Source organism: Somniosus microcephalus, chromosome 30 (genome assembly GCF_052327205.1).
Source record: "Somniosus microcephalus isolate GS21.2 chromosome 30, FLI_Smic_1.0, whole genome shotgun sequence".
In the NCBI taxonomy this organism is placed as follows: domain Eukaryota; kingdom Metazoa; phylum Chordata; class Chondrichthyes; order Squaliformes; family Somniosidae; genus Somniosus; species Somniosus microcephalus.
This window is the reverse complement of record NC_141016.1, coordinates 22,329,822-22,354,447: the sequence shown is the minus strand read 5'-3', so window position 1 is coordinate 22,354,447 and position 24,626 is coordinate 22,329,822. Positions and strand designations below refer to the sequence as shown.

Sequence of the window (24,626 nt, the reverse complement as noted above, 5' to 3'; positions counted from 1 at the left end):
CAGCATATCCTTCTATTCCTTTCTCCCTCATGTACATTTCTAGTGTCCCCGTAAAAACCTGGCAGCCTTAGAAAACAGGGTCAGTTTTGATCGCCTTATCTGAGGAAGGATGTTCTTGCCATGGAGGGAGTGCAGCGAAGATTCACCAGACTGATACCTGGGATGACAGGAATGACGTATGAGGAGAGATTGGGTCGATTAGGCTTATATTCGCTAGAGTTTAGAAGAATGAGAGGGAATCTCATTGAAACTTATAAAATTCTAGCAGGACTAGACAGACTAGATGCAGGAAGGATGTTCCTGATGGCCGGGGAGTCCAGAACCAGGGGTCACAGTCTAAGGATAAGGGGTAAGCCATTTGGGACTGAGATGAGGAGGAATTTATTCACCCAGAGAGTGGTGAACCTGTGTAATTCTCTGCCACAGAGGGCAGTTGAGGCCAATTCATTAAATATATTCAAGAAGGAGTTGGATATATTTCTTGAGGCTAAAGGGATATGGGGAGAAAGCAGGGACAGGGTACTGAATTTGGATGATCAGCCATGATCTCATTAAATGGCGGAGCGGGCTTGAGGGGCCGAATGGCCTACTCCTGCTCCTATCTTCTATGTTTCTAATATGCATAGAACCGGATGCCTCGGTTTTGTGCTTGTTAAATTCGAATATGCCCAACAGCATTGACTTAAGAAAACTACTAGGCACTTGGTCTAAGCGTTAAAGAAAGCTTTAATCAACTGTTTTACAACATGGAGGTCTAGTTGTGTCCTTCACTAGTTCCTGTTAAGAATGTCCTGCACAAGCTGGGCCCGTGCCCGAGTATTTATACTCTCCCTGGACAGCGCTACCCGCAGGCTGCTCAGTTGATTCATGTCATAGCATAGCCTGGTTTGAATCTTAAAAAGGATAAGCTGATGTACACTTACTTTCAAACTGGAGAATGGCCTCATGGATTGATTCAACACTGAATTATTTTCTTAGAACACCTCGATGAACGCAAGATCTGCAATGCGGTGTCTCCTGCTAAAGACGTGGACGGATTTCATGTGATCAATGTGGGCCGCATGTGCCTTGACCAGAACTCCATGCTGCCTGCTACACCCTGGGGAGTGTGGGAAATAATCCAACGAACCGGTGATTTAAAAAAATATATATATATATCTTGGCCAATAACTTTGTACCATAATGGCAGCAGACCTGAGCAGGAATGTATGAACCTTTAAATAACGAGAGAAAAATGCTGGAAACACTCAGCAGGTCAGGCAGCATCGAGGAGAGAGAGAAACGGAGTCAACGTTTCGAGCCGGGGACCCTTCGTCAGAACTGGAAAAGGTTGGAGAAGAGAGATTTTTAAGCAGCGGCAGGGAGGAGGGGAGGAAAGAACAAAGGGAAGGTCTGTGATGGGATGGAAGGCAGGAGAGATTGACTGATAAAAGGGATGATGGTGCAAGGCAAAAGGAGATGGTAATGGGACAAGTTAAGAAACAAAAGATGACTCTAGATGAGGTGTGAATGACCCCCGACTCGAAACGTTGACTGTTTCTCTCTCCTCGATGCTGCCTGGCCTGCTGAGTGTTTGCAGCATTTTCTGTCGTTATTTCAGATTTCCAGCATCCGCAGTATTTTGCTATTTGTGTGTGTGTGTGTGAATGTATGGACCTTTGTGTTGCCGCCTGTCTGAAAATGTTTGAATTTTTTGAGGAGTTTTGAGTTCCTGTGCTTCTTGTTTGAAGTAGGCTGGAAATTCAATGCGGTACTGAAGGAGGGTTTCTGGATTGTCCGAGTTGCTGTCCTTCAGATGCAACGTTCAAACCGAGAGCCCTGTCTGCCTGGTTAGGTGGACTGTGTGGCACTCCTTGAAGAGTAGGGAGTTCTCCTGGTGTCTGGCCCAACAGCGATTCCCTCCACCAAAAACAGAATCCTGGAGTCGGCGAGAAGCGCAGTCGGGTATAACTTGATAGACACGGGGAAACTTCAGCCTTTGAGAATAGATATACTTAATGAGACGGAGAAACAATCGTTTCTTGTTGATTTGGGGTCAGCAGGACAGGAGGCACCGGTTCAGGGTGGTGAAGTCAAGTTTTTGACTGATGTGGGAATATTTCTTAACATAGGGTAATCAGCAGATTTGGTGGGTTGCCTGAAAGAGTAACTGAGGCCAGGACACTGGATGCATTTAAGAAACAGATTCTGGAAAGGGGAGATGGCAGGGTTGATATTCCGGAACAATGACGGACAGATAAAGACCCTCTGGTCCACCCAGCCAGCCCCACACAATTGCGATACCTCGTGTCTCACAACATATACTCTCCACCCCACCCGAAGCCATGTGATCTCCTGGGAGAGGCACAAAAAAAAACCCAGGCCAATTTGGGGAAAGAAATCTGGGAAATTCCTCTCCGACCCATCTAGGCGATCGAAAGTAGTCCGGGAGATCACTCGGGCCCTGAATTCCCTGCAGGACCTCCCTTCTGTAAGAGGTGATCTCCGCCCCAGCCAGAAACAGGTCCAGCTCTCGCTTGAAGCACTTCAGCAAATCAGCGTCCACCGCACAAGCCCACAGCCTGTACTAGAGGTCCACTATTCTCTGGGAAAAGAACCACCTCTTGACATCTGACCTAGATCTGGCCTTGTACAACTTAAAATTGTGACCCCTGGCCCTCCCTAACCTATTTAATTGAAACAAACTGTCAGCTGGAACTCTCCATTATCTTATAAACCTCAATCAGATCCCCTCTAACTCGACGCTTCTCTAAAGTGAAGAGCCCCAACTCTTCTAGCCTATCTTGATAACTAAGATGTTTTTAGGCTGGGAATTCGTCTAGTGGTCTAGTGGTCTCTCCAAAGCCTCAATATCACCCACCATGTGAGGAGACCAAAACTGGACACCGTATTCCAAGTGCAGCCTGGCTAAGGTCCTGTGCAATGACAGAACAGCGTGCCTCGTCTTGTACTCAATTGTCCGATGGATACACCCCAATACCTTTTTTTTGCTCTAGCTATCACTTCACGGCATTGCTCATGTACCTTTTTAAGGATGCATGCACAAGAATGCCCAAATCTCTCTTCTATCTCCACCTTCTTTAATGCTTTTCCCTGACCGGTGTATGAATGTTGAGCAATTTGCTCTGGCCACATGCATAACACTCCGCTTATCTAGGTTCTACATTGTATTGCAGTCAAGTCATATCAAATCTGAACCAGTTTTTGTGGTGGTGCCTGTGCTGACTGGTTTCATTCATCAGGTTCTGGTTGTAGCCAGTGGCAAAACAAAAAAAAGACTATTGTGCTTTTGATTTGAGTGGTGTGTGTGGTCCATCTTTAAGTTTGAACTTCAACCAAGCACCTAGATTGTGTTAGTTTTCATGAATTAACAGGATACCATTTTTCCATTCAGGAATCCCAACTCTTGGGAAGAATGTTGTTGTTGCTGGACGGTCAAAAAACGTGGGAATGCCCATCGCTATGCTCCTGCATACAGATGGCGCACACGAGCGGCCTGGAGGTGAGGGGTGAAAATTATGTACTGCGAAATATAAAATTTAACAGGACTTCATTTTGAAGTTCAACCGGCTTTATTATGGGTACGGTAGCATAGTGGTTATGTTACTGGACTAATGATCCAGAGATATGAGTTCAAATCCCACCACGGCAGCTGGCGAATTTAAATTCAGTTAATTAAATAAATAAATCTGGAATAAAAAGCTAGTATCCATCTGGTTCACTAATGTCCTTTTTAGGGAAGGAAATCTGCCGTCCTTACCCGGTCTGGCCGATATAATGACTCCAGACCCACAGCAATGAGGTTGAGTCTTAACTGCTCTCTGAAATGGCCTCTAAAGCCACTCCGTTGTATTCAAGAAGGCGGCTCACCACCTCCTTCTCGAGGGCAATTAGGGGTGGGCAATAAATGCTGGCCTTGCCGGCGACGCCCACATCCCATGAATATTTTTTAAAAATGTATCCCTCTTAACTATAGTTCAAAAGGAAATTTTCATGGTGAAATGTAACAAGTACCGTTAGCATTTTAAATAACAACAGAAAATACTGGAAATACTCATCTCCAGCTTTTTCCAGTTCTGATGAAGGGTCCCAGACCTGAAACGTTAACTCTGTTTCTCTCTCCACGGATGCTGCCTGACCTGCTGAGTATTTCCAGCATTTCCTGTTGTTATTTCAGATTTCCAGCATCCGTAGTATTTTGCTATTATATACCATTAGCATTTTAAGTGGCTACTGAAATAAGTTGGTAAAGGTGGAAATGTTTTTAATGTGACTTTAGAAAAATTACCCGTTGGAAGTCTGTTTAGTTTTTTTATGTCCTTAAAAAAAAAAAAAAAAAACTATTGTAAAGATTAGCTGTAGGGTTATTGCTTTTAGTTTGGTATTCGCAGCAAGACTGAGTCTCCGACGGCCTGACACTTGCGCTGTTGTGCACGCTCTGAATTGGACTTCATACTTTTGATGCCTGACTACAACAGACACTTTTCTAAATGTCCAATTCGAGTCCAGAAATAAATGTCGGCTGTCTCTAAAAGGACCTGATACCAAGGTTTTGCTTCTTAGCAAACAACCTGCCTGTGTCTTATAGACAGGCTGCCTCTGGTAGACACTGAACATTCTCAGGAAACTTTTATGTACTGGCTGTTGCCATGACATAAAGTTAAAAGAACTTTCTTAAAGACACAATTACCGCCGCCTTGCAGTCGCAGACCATGTGGGCTGCTCACCACACTCTCCACTGTCCGTTATTAAAGGCTGCATATACCGCAGTCCAACTGATGCATTCAGGCTAAAATTAAATCAAAATATTCTTGCATGGAAGACAGAGTAAGATCGAAGCACACAAATACAGCAGGAAACTAGCAGTACAAGAATTTGCTTGCACAACATATACGCCTCTTTTAAAACAAGACCCTCAAGTCTTGGTTCTTTCCAGCGGCCTTTGGCGTCTCCCATGAACCGTTGCGTGGGTGATGATTTAAATCGATACGATGTGAACAGCAGTCTGCTGTCTTCCACTAATTTGTGTGCTTTTGATGCCTGACTACAACAGACACTTCTAAATGTCCAATTCGAGTCCAGAAATAAATGTCGGTTGTCTCTAAAAAGGACCTGATACCAAGGTTTTGCTTCTTGGCAAACAACCTGCCTGTGTCTTATAGACAGGCTGCCTCTGGTAGACACTGAACATTCTCGGGAAACTTTTATGTACTGGCTGTTGCCCTGACATAAAGTTAAAAGAACTTTCTTAAAGACACAATTACCCGCAAACTAACTTTTCAAGTGTGTTTACACTGGTGAAGTCATATACAGGAAACTTTGTGCTATCCGGCACTGACGGGACCGAGCTGTTGCCGTCCCATCAAAACTGCCGGACAAACCAGCGCTAATGTTGAAACAAACGGAGATTTTGAGCTCCGTATCTGGCAACAAATCCGCTTCTAAACAGTCGGCCGTACCTTGCAAGCGTCTCTGTAGCTTAGCAACAGCTTCAGCGAGACCTTGCAGAGCCTGACTGGTGGAAAAAAAACCTACAAAAAGAAAAAAAACCTAACGAAACGGCTCCTGATTTTTGCCGGTGGCTCGACCAAAGTTTCCTGTAGCAACATAAGAGGAATTTCCCCCCCCCCCCCCCCCCCTCATTTGATGCAAGAGAAATAATCTGCTTTTGTCACAAATGGGTTGGAGAATTAAGCATCTTTTGGGAGACGTAGCTTCAAAACCGAGGAAAGAAATTATCTCTTTGACACAGACCTGCCTTTATTCTTGCAGTGTCCCTTTCAGTTTGAAGAGCTTGATCTTGCAATATTAGCTTGTTTTTTCAAGCTATTTTATACTGGTGGCTCACAGAAGGCAATGAGGCCATTTAATGCATCTATTGTATCGAGCTCCAAGCACCCGTTTAGAACTCTTGTATCTCACCTTTACCCTGGAGAGGTGGTAGCAGCCCAGGGATTTGTTGCATTTGATCGCTACTTGAAAAGTTGATGCAAGTGTTGTATTGCAGGGGATGCCACAGTGACCATCTCTCATCGCTACACACCCAAAGACCAGCTGAGGGCGCACACGAAGCTTGCTGATATTATTGTGGCTGCAGCAGGTGAGGGAATGCTTTTAAAGTTTCAGGACTGTTTGAGACTGGAGTCTTCAAGTTTCAGCGTTAGATTAGATTAGGTCAGATCTGCACGGTTAGGCTTCAGACACAAAAAGATTTGCATTTCTATAGTGCCTTTCACAACCTCAGGACGTCCCAAAGCACTTTACAGCCAATGAAGTACTTTTTTGAAGTGGAGTCGCTGTTGTAATCACAGGAATCACAGAATCACAGAAACCCCACAGTGCAGATAGAGGCCATTTCGGCCCATCGAGCCTGCACCGACACATATCCCACAATGTGGGAAACGCGGCAGCCAATTTGCCCACAGCAAGATCTCCCAAACAGCAATGTGATAATGACTAGATAATCTGTTTTTGTTATGTTGATTGAGGGATAAATATTGACCCAGGACACCGGGGAGAACTCCCCTGCTCTTCTTTGAAATTGTTCCGTGGGATCTTTTACGTCCACCTGAGAGAGCAGACGGGGCCTGGGTTTAACGTCTCACCTGAATGTTTGCTTTGCATTTGTCTGTGTTTCATAACGTTTTGATAAGTCAAAAAACATCACGTAGGACGTCCCCAAAAATGTGGACTTCAGGAAGTCCAATACCAACCGTAGGCTCCGGTACTTAATGGTTTGACATCGTCCCTATAACCAATATCTCAGCATTGCTAAAATTATTTTCAAGGAATTTAATCTTTATTTTAATCAAGCTTTCCGAAGGTGTGGGTAGGCAGTTCAGGAAAAATGACTCGGTGAGGGAATGGCTGACCTCTTGCACAACTCTGGCTAGTGTGACGGAGATGATGAATTTGCAGATGTGACTATTGTAACAGTTGGTGGACCAAGTAGTTAGATAAAGGTCCAACGCGCTGTACCACAATAACATCTCTGCTTTTGTGGATGTCGTCCTTTATTACTACTCCCACCTAAACCCAACCTACCCACCCAAAACTAGAGACCAATATGGCGATAATGCTCCCAGTAAATTTCTAGCAAACCTGAAGTAAACTCAAGTTTACTGAAGTGGTAATAAATTTCACGTGAAGCACCATTTTTAACAATATTATTCCCTTCTAGTACTAAATAAATTTACAAATGAGTCTACCTTGTTTCATCTGTACAGATAGAGGGCCAAGGGGAGAAATGGTCGGTTTGTGTTTTCCATTATATTTGCAGCCTGCCCATCAGAAAGCTTGTTTCTCAAGGATGTGGCTCCCCAAGTGTTGGGCAGAACTGAGGTCGTTCTAGTTTTGTCCACAACACTATCACAAACAAATTATTCTGGTATTGGGATGGTTAACGACCATTCTCATATTCAGTCAGTGTTCTCTCTCAGGCCAACATCCCCAGCATCGAAGCTTTGACCACGCTTGATCAGCTCCAATGGACGGGCCACATCGTCCACATGCCCGATACGAGACTCCCAAAACAAGCTCTCTACTCGGAGCTCCGACATGGCAAGAGAGCCCCAGGTGGGCAGAGGAAACGCTTCAATGACCCTCAAAGCCTCCTTGAAAAAGTGTAACATCCCCACCGACACCTGGGAATCCCTGGCCCAAGACCGCACAAAGTGGAGGAGAAGCATCCGGGAAGGCGCCGAACACCTCGAGTCTCTCGCCGGGAGCAAGCGCAAACAGCGCAAGGAGCGCACGTCAACCCAAGCACCCCACCCACCCGCCCCTTCAACCACTGTCTGCCCCACCTGTGACAGAGACTGTAGGTCCCGCATTGGACTCATCAGTCACCTGAGAACTCATTTTTAATGTGGAAGCAAGTCATCCTCGGTTCCGAGGGACTGCCTAAGAGCGAGTTCCTCAAGGTTATTTCCAGAAGCGCCCAATCTGTAATACAGGTTTAAGTTTTTCCTGGTATCTGGTTGATTACATTGCCCCCAGCATTAAGGCTCAAATTTCCCACGAAGGCCATTAGTCATATCCCATCTGCTGCCGGAGGGGGTGGGGGGGGGGGTGGGTGGAATGGTTGAAGTTTATCCAGCTGCTGTGTTTGGTGAAATTAGCTGTTCTTTCCCCTCGGTCAGTAATTGGAACTGTCTCGGTGGCGCAATATCCTGTGACTATTCAGTGGCTGACTGACGTGCAAACCCTCCTAGTCATTGCAAGAATATAAAAGGAACCGACCTTATAATTTAGGCATAGTTCCACTGAACAACATCGGTTGTTAGATTCTGTACTTTTTATATCAAAAGAAAATCTGAACATGCACCAGCTCAGGACGTCTGTTTAAATAGATTTCTATCTTGCAGTTGGTTGTGTAATCATAAGAACATAAGAAATAGAAGCAGGAGTCGGCCATTTGGCCCCTCGCGCCTGCTCCGCCGTTCAATAAGATCACAGCTGATCTGCTACATCAACTCCATTTTCCTGCACTATCCCCATATCCCTTGATTCCCTTAGTGCCCAGAAATCTATCGATCTCAGCCTTGAATATCCTCAACGACTGAGCCTCCACAGCCCTCTGGGGTAGAGAATTCCAAAGATTCACCACCCTCTGAGTGAAGAAATTTCTCCTCATCTCAATCCTAAATGGCCGACCCCTTATTCTGAGACTGTGACCCCCTCGTTCTAGATTCTCCAGCCAAGGAAAACAGCCTCTCAGCATCTACCCTGTCAATCCCTCCCAAGAACGTTATACGTTTCAATGCGATCACCTCTCATTCTTCTAAACGCCAGAGAGTACAGGCCCAGTCTACGCGATCTCTGCTCACAGGGCAGCCCTCTCGAGAGGGAAATGAATATTGCTTTTCCAAATGTTGTGACTTGATCACCTTCCCTTGTGCATTGCAGGCATTCCTAACCTAATCACCGCTGACATGATTAAAGAAGGAGCAGCAGTCATTGATGTTGGTATTAACCGTATCCAGGACCCGATCACTGGGAAGCCCAAGCTTGTTGGCGATGTCGATTTTGAAGGTAATGGAGGATAGCAGACGAGTTACTAAAATAGGAAATGAAATCTGGAGAATGCCTGGTGATATGAGCCTGATAAATGGCCTTCTCGGTAGTCAGCCGCAGAAGGGGAAATATAGTCTACTTATAATTCTCTCTTTAAAAATTACTTATGATTTGACCGTTAATTTGAAATAAGCAATTTAAACAGCAAAATGGGAATTTAGTGCTTAAAGAAATGAATTACCTTCTTGACATGAATCAGTCATTCATGAAGGAAAGACTTATGAAATAATACTGAGCAGCCTGCGAGTGGGCCCGTGCCCGAATATTTATACTCTCCCTGGACAGCGCCACCCGTAGGCTGCTCAGTATTGTTTCATAAGTCTTTCTTTTATGAATGACAAATTCAAATGAGAAGTGACCTGAATCAAACGACTTTGAATGAAGAAGTGTATAATTATTGGCCAGCTTTTCAGCTGCTGTGTTCACTCCACTTCAGGTGTTAAAAACAAAGGGGGGGGAAAAGTGGGTTGATTTGCGCCCCTCATTAGCGCCCCTGGGGGGGGGGGGCAAATCCCCTAGTGCCCGGGCACGGTGCCACTATCGCCTCCTGCGAAATTCAGCGGGGGGGGTTGGTGAAGGCGGGTAGCGCCCTGCGGCTCTGCGCCGCCGGCGATGACATCATCGCCCTACGCAGCGACCCGGCCGCAAACCTGGGTTGCGCCCCCTGACCTATCGCTGGACGATATGTCCGACGGGGGCGTTTTTGCAGCGGCGCTACTTAACGGGCAGGTGTCGGACGACCATTTTTATTTTGGCCGACTGCCAGCACCTGCCCCCTTCCCCTTTTTACCTCGGGGGTGCCGGCAGCGATCGCTCAGCCCGGTGCTCCTCTTGAGTGCCGGGCTCTTTTCCTGGCACCCCGCTCCCCGGTGGTCCTCCGGTGCGTGCAGCGCTAGGCCCCTCCTCTGTAATCAGGGCAGGGAGGCCTGCAATTATGTGATGCTACGTGCTGACATGCATGACGCTGTTGCATGTAGCACCGCGATCTTCAGTTGTAGCGCCCCAGGAAGGAGGGAGAGTGCTTCCAGTAGTGCCCCGCCTCCTGCTTGGGGCGCTACCACTGAATTTCAGGTGGAGGGATGCTAAAATTAGCGATGTTGGCGCCCCAAAGGGGGGCTACACCGATTCTTTCCCCCACAATGTTACGTTTTTCCTTTTTTTTTTAAAAATGAGGTAAAGTTCAGGTGTCGGGGAGCTCTGGTCGGAGGTGTATCGCTCTGGTGTTCATTCTTCACCTCTGAGCGTCACACAGCCCAGTCTGATCCTGATCTCTCCAACAGTCCATTGGGTATCTGGGCAGTCTGTCTAACTCGGGTGGATAATACCTGGATCACTTTTACTTGCGGTGACTCGGTACGGCAGCATATTGGGGAAGGCTTGCCCAGATTGCTCTATGCGGCGATGCTGTAAGCATGTTCAAAACAAAAGTACTGATGGTTTTGCTAGAAATACAGATGACAGGAAAGCTTCACGAGCACATTTTCCAGCGTGCGTATGCACCGTGACGATGTGGTGTCTTGACCCGCCAAGCCATGAAGGGTGTTAACGTTGTGGCCTTGACATTGGTCTTGGGTGCTGGCGCAATGCGGGTGGTATCGAATCAGGGCCCCCGACATTTGACTGCAGTGGATCTGAATATCGGGCGCTGCGTATAACGGGCGGCCCATCCGATACGGCCCCCTTTGCGTCACCGTCCGAGACCAATTTCTAGCCCATGTTTTAACAGGGAACTGCATTGCTATATGGATTATGATCCGGTTCTGAAGATGTTGGTGACTTGCGCACATAAAGCTAGGTTGACACTCCAGTGGAGTGCTGCACTGTCGGAGGTGCCATCTTTCAGACGAGACGTTAAACCGAGGCCCCCGTCTGCGCGCTCAGGTGGACGTAAAAGATCCCGCGGCACTATTTCGAAGAAGAGCAGGGGGAGTTCTCCCTGGTGTCCTGGCCAATATTTATCACTCAATCAACATAACAGAAACAGATTATCTGGTCATTATCACATTGCTGTTTGTGGGAGCTTGCTGTGCGCAAATTGGCTGCCGCGTTTCCCACATTACAACAGTGACTACGTTTCAAAAGTACTTCATTGGCTGTAAAGCGCTTTGAGACGTCCGGTGGTCGTGAAAGGCGCTATAGAAATGCAAGTCTTTTTCTTTATCTATTTCCCCCCCCCCCCCCTCCCCCTTACCTCCAAACGCTGGCGAAGCAAGGAAGGGCAAATCAAAATGAACCTGCAAAGTGCTGCTCAGTACCCAAAACTCCTTCACACAGCGTTGAATCTCTCCAGAAGTCTCTCTCTCTCTCTCTCTCTCTCTCAGAATGCGTGGTGCAAAAATGTCACCGACAAAAAAAGGCAGGAAGCGGCCGCCTTTAAATAGCGTTCCCCCAGTCCCTTCCTGACTGCAAAACGCTCCCCTCAACCTGTTTTTGCTAGCGGCAGGCGGTAAGGCAGGGGGCGCCACTCAATATCCGGACCGGGGCGTTGCGCACTCGACGGACGTCACAATCTGCTGGCGCAGGAGATCATGGCGGTAGTGTTTAGCGCCGCCGCAAAATGTCTAGTTAATTTCGCGAGCGGCGCAAACATCGCCGCGCCCGGGCGCTAGTTGCATTGCGCCCTCTTAAGATGCTAACGGGAGGCGCAAACAACTGAATTTTCCCCCCTATGAATCTATAAATGGTTCGCGTGGAACAGTAGGATATCTATTAGATTAAATTTCAGTCGCCATTTTTGCAAGAAAACATTCCAAGGTGCAAGAGAAACGAGGTCCCACATTGAAATTGCAGGCTAAGTTTTAGAATGTTAATTTTAATTCTTGCTCTCTGAGATACAACCTTTCATCCCCCCTGGCCCGGAGAAGTCTGTATATTTTAAAATTATGGCCGACTTGATTAGATTAGAGAATTACGAGTTGCTGACTAGCTTGTGACTTGTTCAGCGTCTCTGTTTACTTTGCATGCAATTTCTTCCGGCTTGGGAAATGGCGCAGGAATGGGACTACATTATAGAATGAATAAATCTGCCACCGTTCATTGTAGGGTTTCAAAAAAACACCCAAATCCGTGTCAACCTTTTGGGGATTCGGGCATGGGTTGTTATACAGGAGTGAGATGCTTTGCAAGTGAAGCTGGTCACTAACTTTACAAGGGCTGAATACGGGCTCTTTTATTAGCAGACTATCATAAGAACATAAGACGTAGAAGCAGGAGCAGGTCATTCGGCCCCTCGAGCCTGCTCCGCCATTCAATAAGATCATGGCTGATCTGATCTTGGCCTCAACTCCACTTCCCTGCCCGCTCCCCATAACCCTTGACTCGCTTACCGTTCAAAAATCTGTCTATCTCCACCTTAAATATATTCAATGACCCAGCCTCCACAGCTCTCTGGAGAAGAGAATTCCAAAGATTCACTATCGTCTGAGAAGAAATTCCTCCTCATTTCCGATTTAAAAGGGTGCCCCCTTATTCTGAAATTATGCCCCCTAGTTCTAGATTCCCCCACGAGGGGAAACATAGGACTGGATTTTCTCAATGGAGATGAGTTGGAGGTGGGACTGCTGCTTGTCATGTCAATGTCCCGCCTCCATCCTCGTCTGACCAACCAGAGGGATTTCCCCCTGATTGACCTTGTTGAGCCCGCCCTGCGGGCTCAGCAGGCCAATTAGGGAGGAAGTCACTGACCGATCACGTCAACGTCAGACGTGCTATCTGTCAAGACTTCTTGAAAGAAGAAATGTCAGCATTTGACAGCTCTGTGAAACTGTCAAACTCTGACATCCTGTGTAGTTTGATGAGTCCTTGTGTTCAGGACTCATCAAACCTTTCAACTTGGTCGATTTCAGCTGACTGTTGGTTCGGAGGATCCAATAGTCAGTCTGTGAAATCAACAAGGAGGATGTCGGGTCTCCCGATCCAGGGTGGATGAAGGCTGTAGGAAGTAAACAAGGTAATTGAACACTTTTAAACACTTATCGCTCACCTTCCATACTTACCACTCCACACTTGCACCCATCACTCACCTACATCTTACTTCCAGGTGCCTCCGACCCCCGCAGACCTCCTCCGCGTCTCCTCCAACCCGGCGGGGTTCTCCGAGGTCCGGAAGCCTGCACCTGTGAAGGTAAAATGGCATTAATCCTTTTTTCTACCTGGTTAACAGGCAGTTAAAAGGATTTAATGCCTTTCCCGCCTCCAGGAGACGGGACCTGAAGCAGCACATCTTCCCGCCTCCTGGTAAAAGGGCATGGGGGCGGGTTCACCATCCGCCCCCACTTTCTGCTACTTTACCGGCAGGCTCGCCTCCTCGGGGCTTGGAAAATCCAGCCCCCTCTCTGCATCTACCCTGTCAAGCCCCTTCAGAATCGTAATAAGATCCCCTCTCATTCTTCTAAACTCTGAGTATAGGCCCAACCTTTCTTCATAAGACAACCCCTTCATCTCTATCAAAACTCGGTCGCATTTAAATGGTTAGATCGAGTCCTACACCTGTGAACCTTCTAACTGAACATGTTTGGATTGCCCGCAGTCTCGCCCTGCAGTGACGGTCGGACACATGACTTTGTGGGAAATTATTATTTTTTTTTTTTTTAAAGTGGTCTTGCTACATTCGTTTTAACCTGTACCCTTTTTTCCCCAGAGGTGAAGAAGAAAGCCAGTTTTATAACACCGGTACCGGGAGGAGTTGGTCCCATGACTGTTGCCATGCTGATGAAGAACACCATCATTGCAGCCAAGAAACTGTTGAAGCTGCGGGATAACTGAACGAGTTGTTACCCTGTGGTAGAGCCACAGAGAAATGGGGCAGTCCCTCGCTAAACATTCCAATGTACTGTTTTTTTTACACCTTCCCATACCAAAGGCTGACAGTTGAGCAATTATTTATTTTCATATTGTGCTTGAGGGTTTTTTTTTCACTTTGCATTGAATGTAATTTATTTAGGAGTACCTTGGTTCAGAATCTAAGGAATGTGCAATTTTCTCATTTGTGTTACTGAGAGGCTTCCTACACAAAATTCTTTAAGGTCAATTGTTGGGGGGGGGGGGGGGGGGGGGGGGGTGGGTTTATCTGTGTCCTTTTAAATGATGCAAAAAAGCCAGTTTTATTCCCGAGTTATAATGAGCAGACCTGGAATGACAAATGTCAGGAGAGGGCCCCAGTATGCAGCTTTTAATGGGTTTGAAAGGAAGCTGAAATAATGCCAATGTATTAAAATGACTGCCCTCTGCCATGCTCTTGCAACACCCTGCCGGTGAGGTTGGCGCACCAGCGTGCTGTTCCACAGAAGGTCAGGATCGCAGCTTCCGCTGGTGGCTCTGCGTTCTGTGTGTGCCGGGTGGATACCAGGCAATTCTCCTCCCCCACCCCGAGTGGGCAGTTGGTGGGTCATTAAAAGCTGGCTGGCTGGACAGTTTGGGCGAGGTGAGCTGGCTGGTGCAGGGATATGTGAACAAGCACTCCGTTTCAGAAGCAACTGATGTTGGATGCTGTGGACTTCCTATGGCGTAGTTTTCATGTATCCTTTCTGTTGCAAACTGTCTTGTTAAAGTGGATTTGCATTCCACACAACGCCTTGAAATACAAATTGTCTAACTGGGTGGGATTGACTTCCCAGAACAATGCAAATATTCACCAAGTAGTAATTAGGACCAGGAAGATTTAGCTCCTTTGTCACATCAACTGTTTCGACAGTAAAAGAAATTATTAATTTGTGGGGTCAGCATACTAACTCTTTTGTAAGGATGTCATGACCAATCTGTGAGTAGCCATAACTCCCCGGTCAAATCTGAAATTTTATTGCTTCATGCCATAAGGTATAATGTATATTATTGACATGCCCATTTGGTAGGAGTGCTTCGCGCTGCGAAATAAAATTGCTAAAACTTCAAAAGTAAATCTCCTCCTCCTCATTGTGGAAACTGCCACAAGCTCCCAGAGACTACGGGTCTGGAGATGCTGTTGTTTTCTCTCGGAGTTGCGTATGGAATCTCACTGGGCCACCAGACCATCAATGTTTTCGAGGAGAGGATGTTGGCCAGAATGTACTTGCTTGTAGCCAACAATAACATTTAACTGCCCCAGGAGGAGCGGGTCTGTCATGGGTTATGTCTTCCTGGTACCCTTAAGTGAAATGGACAACTTCTTGTTAAAAATAAATTGCAGCAAACTGAGTAATTGATCGCAATGGAAATGGACACCTCTACACTTCTAATGCCATGGGCTGGATTTTGCCAATGGGGAGCTTTTGGAGGCGGGACTCCCACTTGTCGGGTTTTAGTCCCGCCTCCATCAACTTCTGACCAACCCACGCTATTTTCCCTTGATTGACCTTGTTAAGCCGGCCCAGCGGGCTTAGCAGGCCAATTAAGGGAAAGCCGGTTACAGAGAACGTCAGCCTATGACATTTCATCTGTCAAAGATTGTAGACAGATGAATTGTCATCGTTTGACAGCTCTGTGAAGCTGTCAAACACTGACATTCTCTGTAGTTTGATATGTTCTTGAATTCAAGACCTCAGCAAACCTCTTTCTTTAGCAGAAATTAGATGGCTGTTGCATTGGAGAATGCAACGGTCATCTGTCATCTCTACCGCGGAGGTGCAAGACTCTCCGCATACCCACCGACTGAAGCCTGCAGGAAGAAAGAAAGGTAAGCACACTTTTTCTAACACTTTGCACTTACCTCACTCTTGCGCCCATCACTTACCTCCACAGCGCACCTGTGCCCCCCCCCACCCCCGGACCCCCGCAGACCCTCTACTCGCCTCGGTGACCCTGGCGGGTTTTGGAGCCTTCGGGAAGCCCGCACTTGTGTGGGCAAAATGGGGATAATCCTCTTATCTGCCTGTTAACAGGCAGTTAAGTGGCTGTAATCCCCTTCCTGCCTCCAAGGAGATGGACCTGGTGCGGGATGGCTACCCGCCTCCTGGCAAGATGGCATGGAGACGGGTTGGGCACCCGCCCCCAATTCTGCCATTTTCCTGCCAGTCCCCTCTCAAAACTCGCCTCCCCAGGGGTGGCAAAATCCAGCCCCACATGTTCGTAGGAGGTAGGTTACCTTTTATACTAAAGCCCTGTTTAAAGTTACCTTGGAGAATGATGGGCTGTACTAATCATACAGGTCAAGTTAGATGTAGCCCTTTTTAAAGGTCCCTAAAGAGGAAACAGATCCCTGGTTTGATCCCGGGTGCAGCACCCTTGGCTTCATGAAGGAAAAGTTTGAGCACTCCTCATCGCTATAAACCTTGGTGGAAGATAACGTATAATAGCAAGGGTGGAATAAGGCTCAACCATAATGCCCCTCTTTGCTTCTTCTCCCTATCCCCCCTCCATCACAAATAGGACAAGGGCAGCAGGCGTATGGGAACACCACCACCACCTCCAAGTTCCCCTCCAAGTCGCACACCATCCTCACTTGGAAGTATTTCGGCCGTTCCTTCATCGTCGCTGGGTCAAAATCCTGCAACTCCCTTCCTAACAGCACTGTGGGAGCACCTTCACCACATGGACTGCAGCGGTTCAAGAAGGCGGCTCACCACCACCTTCTCCAGGACAACTCGGGATGAGCGATTAAATGCTGGCCTTGTCAGCGACGCCCACATCCCAGGAACGGATATAAAAAAAAAAAGTCTTCTACCTCTCATGAGGAATGGACACTTGGTGACTTAATCTGAAACCATACTCCAGCAAAGAGTTACCGCCTTCAGGAATGGCGAGGAAAAAATGGCGGCAAAGGAGGAGGGGGTGGAGAGAGAAAAAGGAAACCGTGAATGCTGTGACCGCTTTCTCTCTCAGGAGCCACCGCTCTCAACAAACTGATCGAGTTCATTAGCAGGAATGGAAATCGCCCTGTGCGGCTCATACTCAATAATAGATTACGAAAACCGCAGACCGAATGGAGTCATAGCCATGTTGCCAGGGAAGGTAAGCTAGTAAAATAATTTCCAGAGCTCCATGATAGTTCAGTCAGTATAAGGAACGACGTTGAACTTGGAATGTCCCTGGTTCAGTGCCTAGCTTGTGCCTCGGGTTGGGAAGAATAACATCATCAGGGTTCCTGCTCCTGATAGTTGTTTGGTGTCTCCAAGATAAAATGTGCTTTATTTGTGAAATAAATTGCATTTTGAGTTCTTAGTTTAAGACGAAAACTAAGGATGCTTGGGAGTACTTTTTACTGACCGTATTAATAAGGAATTTCTTCTCTGAGTCGTGAATCTTTGGAATTCTTTACCCCAGCGAGCCGTGGGAGCTGCGTCATTGAATATATTCAAGGCTGAGATCGATTTCTGAGCAACAAGGGAGTCGAGGGTTATGGGGAGCGAGCAGGAAAGTGGTGTTGAGGCCAAAATTGGATCAGCCATGATCTCATTGAATGGCGGAGCAGGCTCGAGGGGCCGAATGGCCGACTCCTGCTCCTATTTCTTATGTTTAACGTGTTAATCAACAATATATTTAAATAACTCTTGCAGAACAAAACGTCCCACATGACCTGAGCAGGAAGCTGCAAAGGGCAAAGTGGAAATGTTTTTTGGGGGAGGGGAAAGAAAGAAAGATTTGCATTTCTATAGCGCCTTGCACAACCACCAGACGTCTCAGCGCTTTACAGCCAATGAAGTACTTTTGAAGTGGTGTCACTGTTGTAATGTGGCAGTCAATTTACACACAGCCAGGCCCCACAAACAGCAATGTGATAATGACTGGATAATCTGTTTTTGATATGTTGATTGAGGGATAACTCCCCTGCTCTTCTTTGAAACAGTGCCATGGGATTTTTTGTGTCCACCTGAGAGCAGATGGAGCCTCATCCGAAAGACGGCACCTCAGACAATGCAGCACTCCCTCAGCACCGCACTGGAGTGTCAGCCTAGCTTTATATGTGTTCAAGTCCCTGGAGTGGGACTTTGAACCCACAACCTTCTAGGTCAACGGTGACCCCCAGGATGTTGATGGTGGGGGTTTCAGCGATGGTAATGCCGTTGAATGTCAAGGGGCGGTGGTTCGACTCTCGCTTGTTGGAGATAGTTATTGCCTGGCACTTCTGTGGCACGAATGTTACCTGCCACTAATCAGCCCAAGCCTGAACACTTTAGGATGCTAAAGAGCTCCCTTAACTAAGGATGAGGAGGTTCCGAGCGTAATAGGACATCTTACAAGTTCACTTAATGCAATTCTCCGTTGTTGATTTATTTTTTACACAGTATTGTGATATTTATATAGAGTGTGGTAATCAGAAATCTGGTCTTCACCTCCAAGGTGACCAATCGCAAATAGACACGACCAATATAGTTTTCAGTCACTTTAGATAAAAGTAGACAGACTCCACTCTCTAATGCCATGTGTAATTAGGTTGTCTTTCTGAAGGTTGAACCTCTAGCCCCCAGTGCTTGTCATTTCAAGCTTTGGCCCCCGTGTATTTTCTGTACACTTGCTCCTGATGATGGCTTATAAATATTCTGTGTTTAGTGTTATTAATTAGTTACTTCACAAGAGACTGATGTTACGTGGAGTTCATCGTGTGTTTCTTCTTGGAAAACAAGGTTCCACGGTCAGTGACTGCAGGATGAGTAAAACCGGCACTGGGGATTCCCAGACCAATTACCATTTATGTTTTCATTCATTTAAAGGTGAAAAACACCCATATAATTTTCATAGCATTTAATGGTAATGATTTAATACTTCACCCTTGAAGTTAGGCCAATTAAAAGCAATTGTGGTAGGCTCGCTGTTCATCAGTCAGCGGGTGATTGGGGATAGGGTGGTACAGTGGGCAACGCACATCCTTTCAGCTCTGAGGTCAGCGGTTGAATAGGGTGATTGGATTAAAATTTCTTCTAAGATTTGGAATCATCTGAAATAAAATGGATTGGCTGTTGTGAATACAATTGCAAGTGGCTGCATGTCCATGATTGGGAATGAAGTGGCCCACTTTGAGGTTACAAAAATGGCTAGGAGGGGGGAGCGGAAATATCACAATGCTGCAATTGGGGTGCTCCAAGGTTGGGCTGGAGCCCCACTGTTGGTGCAGAGTAGACAGCTTTAATCTCTCCCTCTCGCTTGTATGAACCATTCCATTCTACAGCATCTTGCATGAATGAAATGAATCTATATTGGAATGGAGCTTGTGAGTGCATTGAAAACCTCTGGCTGGGTGCTGCTTGTTTTACTAAGATTGAGATTGGAGAAAGCAGTACTGAAGAAATACTATTGACTGGTTGCAGTGAGGGGATCATTTGCTTGTGTCCATTACATGCAGTGTCAGCTCGAGTGGGGCAGGGCCTCAAACACAGCCCAGTTGTTTCTGTGAGCACAGCACAGAGTGCTCGCGGCTGACCAGGCATTTACTGCAGAAACATTTACCCCGTTTACCAGGTTGCAAGCGCACCAGACCCAAACTTGTAAACCCAGCACCAAAGGTCATTGAAACACCAAGATTGCCCATTCAGATGGGGGTTTGTCTGATGCCTCCGTATGTTGGCAGCAAAGATAAGCAGTGACTGCTGGTGAAATTAAGGTTACCTCTTGTCATTTTAGGTCTGGAAAGGGTTGGGTTGACCCCTCAACCCAATCATATGGACCAGAATAGATACTCCGCATTGGGAAAAATCCAGGGTCCGATCCATCCAGTTGCAAATATCATTTTATTGTGCATGCACAGGTGCTTTATGAATGCATTTTTGACTTCAGAGCATCCGAAGATGCTTGAACGTCACCATTGACCAGAAACCTAACTGGACCAGCCACATAAATACTGTGGCAACAAGAGCAGGTCAGAGGCTAGGTATTCTGTGGCGAGTGTCTCACCTCCTGACTCCCCAAAGCCTTTCCACCATCTACAAGGCACAAGTCAGGAGTGTGATGGAATACTCTCCACTTGCCTGGATGAGTGCAGCTCCAATAACACTCGAGATGCTTGACACCATCCAGAACAAAGCAGCCTGCTTGATTGGCACCCTATCTACCACCTTAAACATTCACTCCCTCCACCACCAGCTGCAGTGTGTACCATCTACAAGATGCACTGCAGCAACTCGCCAAGGCTTCTTCGGTAGCACCTCCCAAACCCGCGACCTCTTCCACCTAGAAGGACGAGAGCAGCAGACGCATGGGAACACCACCACCTCCCAAGTTCCCCTCCAAGTCACACACCAGCCTGCCTTAGAAGTATATCGCCGATCCTTCATTGTCGCTGGGTCAAAATCCTGGGACTCCCTCCCTAACAGCACTGTGTGGGAGCACCTTCACCACACGGACTGCAGCGGTTCAAGAAGGCAGCTCACCACCACCTTCTCAAGGGCAATGAGGGATGGGCAATAAATGCTGGCTTTGCCAACGACGCCCACATCCCATAAACAAATTTTAAAAAAAAGTGGGAGGGGGGCAGCTCCGGCTTGGAACTTGTACACGGCTGTTGGTGTTCGGTGGGGGGGGGGCACTGGTACAGCTCGGGATAGGCTGCTCGTTTCTACCCTCCTCCCCTGAGACGTCAGTGTAGAAATTGCAATGGTGAGCGCCTGTGAAGCAGCCACACAGTGGGCGCAGGGGAGAGGGGAAGGGGTGCAACTCGGCCCCATTTGTGCCTGTTTTCACCCTTTGGCCAAAATAACCCCCTCTGACTCTTTGAATAGGGCTTAAGGGCAAAATAAAATCATTTGATAATGACCATTTCATTGTAAGAATATTTTCAATAAAAAAATGGAAGATTCTCAACATGCCTTCAATGCTTGTATTTCTCTTTCACCGATGGTCACATTTTCTTCAGTGGCCCCTTCCCCTCAAGTAACCTGAAGTAATAAGCGTGCAAAACAGTTTTTCAACGGTAGTTGGTAGAGTGACAGATCACCCGTGCCCTCCCAGTTAGGAGGAAGGTCCTCCATTATCAAGGCCAGAAGCTCACCAATTCCTGAGTATCGTAGGATATTCAGCAGGCGACGTGTACCAGACCACAGCATGAAAAGTATTGTACCGCAAACGGTATTACAGAGAATTGTTGTGTGCAGTTTTATTGTGGGTGAGTGAGCCATGAGCAAAGCACGTTGATGGTGGTATTTCAATACTGCAGGAGACAGGTCCTCCAAAGGCATCTGTGTGATATTTATATTTCCCACATCAGTCATCCACCAGGTGTTGCATTGTTGAAACAGTGCCAAGTAACGGACTGGTTAGAATCTGGAATGCACTGCCTGAAAGGGTGGTGGAGGGAGATTCAATCGTGGCGTTCAAAAGGGAATTGGATAAGTACCTGAAGGTAAAAAAGTTGCAGGGCTATGGGGAAAGGGTGGGGAAGTGGGACTAGCTGAAGTGCTCTTGCAGAGAGCCGGCACGGGCTCGACGGGCCGAATGGCCTCCTACTGTGCTGTAACCATTCTATGATTCTATTGGGGGAATTTTGCCAGCCCTGCGGAGGCGGTTAAGGAGGCAGGACTGCCAGGAAAATGGCAGAATCTGGGGGAGGGTACCCATCCCGCCCCCAACCCGCCTCCGTGCCCTCTTCCCAGGAGGTCAGAGGGGCCGAGATGTCCGGTGTGCAGGTGAGTGAAGAGTGCAAGTGTGGAGAAGTACGTGTATGAGGTGTGTGTAAAATGTTTTAATAAGTTTTACTTACCTTTACTTCTTCCTGCAGGCTTCCTCCCTTCAGGTCTTGGGAGTCCCTCAGCTCACCAGCACAGAAAGCAAAATGGCCACTGAACTGTCAAAAGCTGCAGCCTTCTGCTCAGGAAAGCTTTCTAATTGAGTAAAGACTCAACTTAGAAGACATTGTCAGGGCTGGATTTTGTCAATGGGGAGCTTTTGGAGGCGGGACTCCCACTTGTTGGGTTTTAGTCGCGCCTCCATCGACTTGTGGCCAACCCACGCTATTTTCCCTTGATTGACCTTGTTAAGCCCGCCCAGCGGGCTCAGCAGGCCAATTAAGGGAGAGCCAATTACAGGTGACGTCAGCGAGTGCCATTTCATCTGTCAAGAGCTTTTGATAGATGAAATGTCATTGTTTGACAGCTCTGTGAAGCTGTCAAACACTGACAATCTGTCTTTTAAGTTGTGTCTCTTCTTCGAAATAGTGCCATGGGATCTTTTATGTCCACCTGAGAGGGCAGATGAGGCCTCACTTTAACGTCTCAACCGAAAGACGGCACCTCTGACAGTGCAGCGCTCCCTCAGCTACTGCACTGGGAGTGGCAGCCTAGCTTTATGCTCAAGTCCCTGGAGTGGGACTTGAACCCACAACCTTCTGACTCAGAGGCGACTGTGCTACCCACTGAGATACAGCTGGCACTGAAGGCACCTCCCACAGTGCAGCACTCCCTCAGCACCGCACTGGGAGTGTCAGCCTAGCTTTTTGTGCTCAAGTCTCTGGCCCCACAACCTTCTGACTCAGCAGTGAGTGTGCTATCCACTGAGCCACAGCGGACACTCGAACCCCCAAGCTTATAAACCAGACCTGAGAATAATGCCAACTGAGGCAAGCTGCCCATTTAGTCATCAGCATTGGACGGCATGCTTTGAACCAAAGTTGCCCACGTGAATATAGTGCTGGCAAATCATAGAACATTTTCCATACCAGTGGTTAGGTTTGTTGTGGCAAGTCTTCGTCAGCTGGCTTCATTTGCACACCACAGTACTCACACCTGCCTGACAAATGTCAGTAAAGCTTTGATATATAAAACTAAACGACAGAAGATCAATGGTGTGCAAGTGTGCTGGAGGGTTTAATGAGCACATCCATGAACCTTTCATCTACTCAAATGAACTGGCATTGTTAACGGTGTATGCAAAATGAGCCACTGTTGTGAACCTTCAGTCCTTCATATCCTAGGCCCAGCTCTTAGATTACAGCTTTTACTGATTGTTTCTCCTGCAAGGGCTTTCCTAGTTTTGGACCCATAAACAGGCCATCCACCGTATTGTACATTGATGGATGTGTGTAGCAATGGAGGTTGGAACTCCGACTTGGTGCCTGTCTACAAACCAGTCCTGGTCTTATCCACGAGCAAACTTGCACTGGCTGGCCTCCCACATTCCACCCTACGTAAACTTGAGGTCATCCAAAACTCGGCTGCCCCTCTCCTAACATGCACCAAGTGCCGTTCGCCCATCACCCCTGCGCTCACTGACCTACATTGGCTCCCGGTTAAGCAGCGCCTCAATTTTTCAAAATTCTCATCCTTGTTTTCAAATCTCTCCATGGCCTCGTCCCTCCCTATCTCTGTAATCTCCTCCAGCCCCACAACCCCCCTGAGATATCTGCGCTCTTCTAATTCTGCCCCTCTTGAGCATCCCTGATTATAATCGCTCCACCATTGGTGGCCGTGCCTTCTGCTGCCTGGGCCCTAAGCTCTGGAATTCCCTGCCTAAACCTCACCGCCTCGCTGCCTCTCTTTCCTCCTTTAAGACGCTCCTTAAAACCGACCTCTTTGACCAAGCTTTTGGTCACCTGCCCTAATTTCTCCTTATGTGGCTCAGTGTCAAATTTTTCTCTTATAATACTCCCGTGCAGCGCCTTGGGGCATTTTACTATGTTAAAGGCGCTATATAAATACAAGTTGTTGTTGTTGGATAGAAGTAATAATGTGCTACGGGCTCCTAAAGGATTCAGTTCCACAGTTCAGCAAACTTTGCCTTTTGGCAAAGTGGGCACGAGACAAGGTGAGCCCAAAACAGAGTTGTGTAACGGGAACCTACAGAGATTATGTATTAATCTTTTCTTACATTTCCAGACATGCCCAATTTGTAGGTAAGCCTTCTGATCTTATGATTGAACCTGTTATTTGCCAACTGAAAAATTAATTTCAAAAGCCAAATGTCGGCAAACTGTTTGGGACTATTTAATCTTCTACCTGTATTGACAGGCAGAGTCAACTCAGGAGAACAAAAGTGCCAGATGCAAACGGTTGAATGAAAGAGCAGGGAACAGGAGCAGGTGCTGAGGATGCAGCTAATGGTACGTTATTTTTTTATTAATTCCTGGGATGTGGGCGTTGCTGGCAAGGCCAGCAATTATTGCCCATCCCCAATTGCCCTTGAGAAGGTGGTGGTGAGCCGCCTTCTTGAACCGCTGCAGTCCGTGTGGTGAAGGTACTCCCACCGTACTGTTAGGGAGGGAGTTCCAGGATTTTGACCCTGTGACGATGAAGGATCGACCGATATACCTCCAAGTCAGGATGGTGTGTGACTTGGAGGGGAACTTGGAGGAGGTGGTGTTCCCATGCGCCTGCTGCCCTTGTCCTTCTAGGTGGAAGAGGTGGCGGGTTTGGAAGGTGCTGCCGAAGAAGCCTTGGCGAGTTGCTGCAGTGCATCTTGTAGATTCAACTCCCTTTAGCCGTACACTTTGGGAAGATAGCGGTGAGGGTTTTATTATTTACTTATAAAGTATTTCATTTTTTCCCTTCCAAAGTGGATTCGCTGATTGAACTGAAAGTTATCTGATTTGAAACCTGTTCCACTTTTCAATTGAAAAAGCATGGATTTGCTCGCCGCTCATGTCAACTGATTTTTCTTTAAAACCAAATTCAGGAAAAAGTAAAACACTGAAAAATCTGAAGGCATAATCGTAGGAC

The 24,626-nt window shown here is 47.2% G+C and overlaps 1 protein-coding gene and 1 long non-coding RNA gene across 3 annotated transcripts in view; both read left to right on the top strand.

Moving 5' to 3' along the window:
* The window catches only part of LOC147098010 (bifunctional methylenetetrahydrofolate dehydrogenase/cyclohydrolase, mitochondrial-like), a 41,781-nt gene extending 27,816 nt beyond the window's left edge, over positions 1-13,965 (top strand). For both annotated transcript variants that reach the window (XM_085971202.1, XM_085971203.1), the window contains exons 4-8: positions 979-1,131; positions 3,395-3,502; positions 6,008-6,100; positions 8,908-9,033; positions 13,715-13,965. In XM_085971202.1, the coding sequence (XP_085827328.1) occupies positions 979-1,131; positions 3,395-3,502; positions 6,008-6,100; positions 8,908-9,033; positions 13,715-13,839 (605 nt within the window). In that variant the 3' untranslated portion in view covers positions 13,840-13,965. The remainder of the gene's footprint in view (positions 1-978; positions 1,132-3,394; positions 3,503-6,007; positions 6,101-8,907; positions 9,034-13,714) is intronic.
* Positions 13,966-14,124: 159 nt separating this feature from the next.
* Positions 14,125-24,626, top strand: part of LOC147098009 (uncharacterized) — a 32,970-nt gene continuing 22,468 nt past the window's right edge. The window contains exon 1 of the long non-coding RNA XR_015074257.1: positions 14,125-24,010. This is a non-coding gene — a long non-coding RNA (uncharacterized LOC147098009). The remainder of the gene's footprint in view (positions 24,011-24,626) is intronic.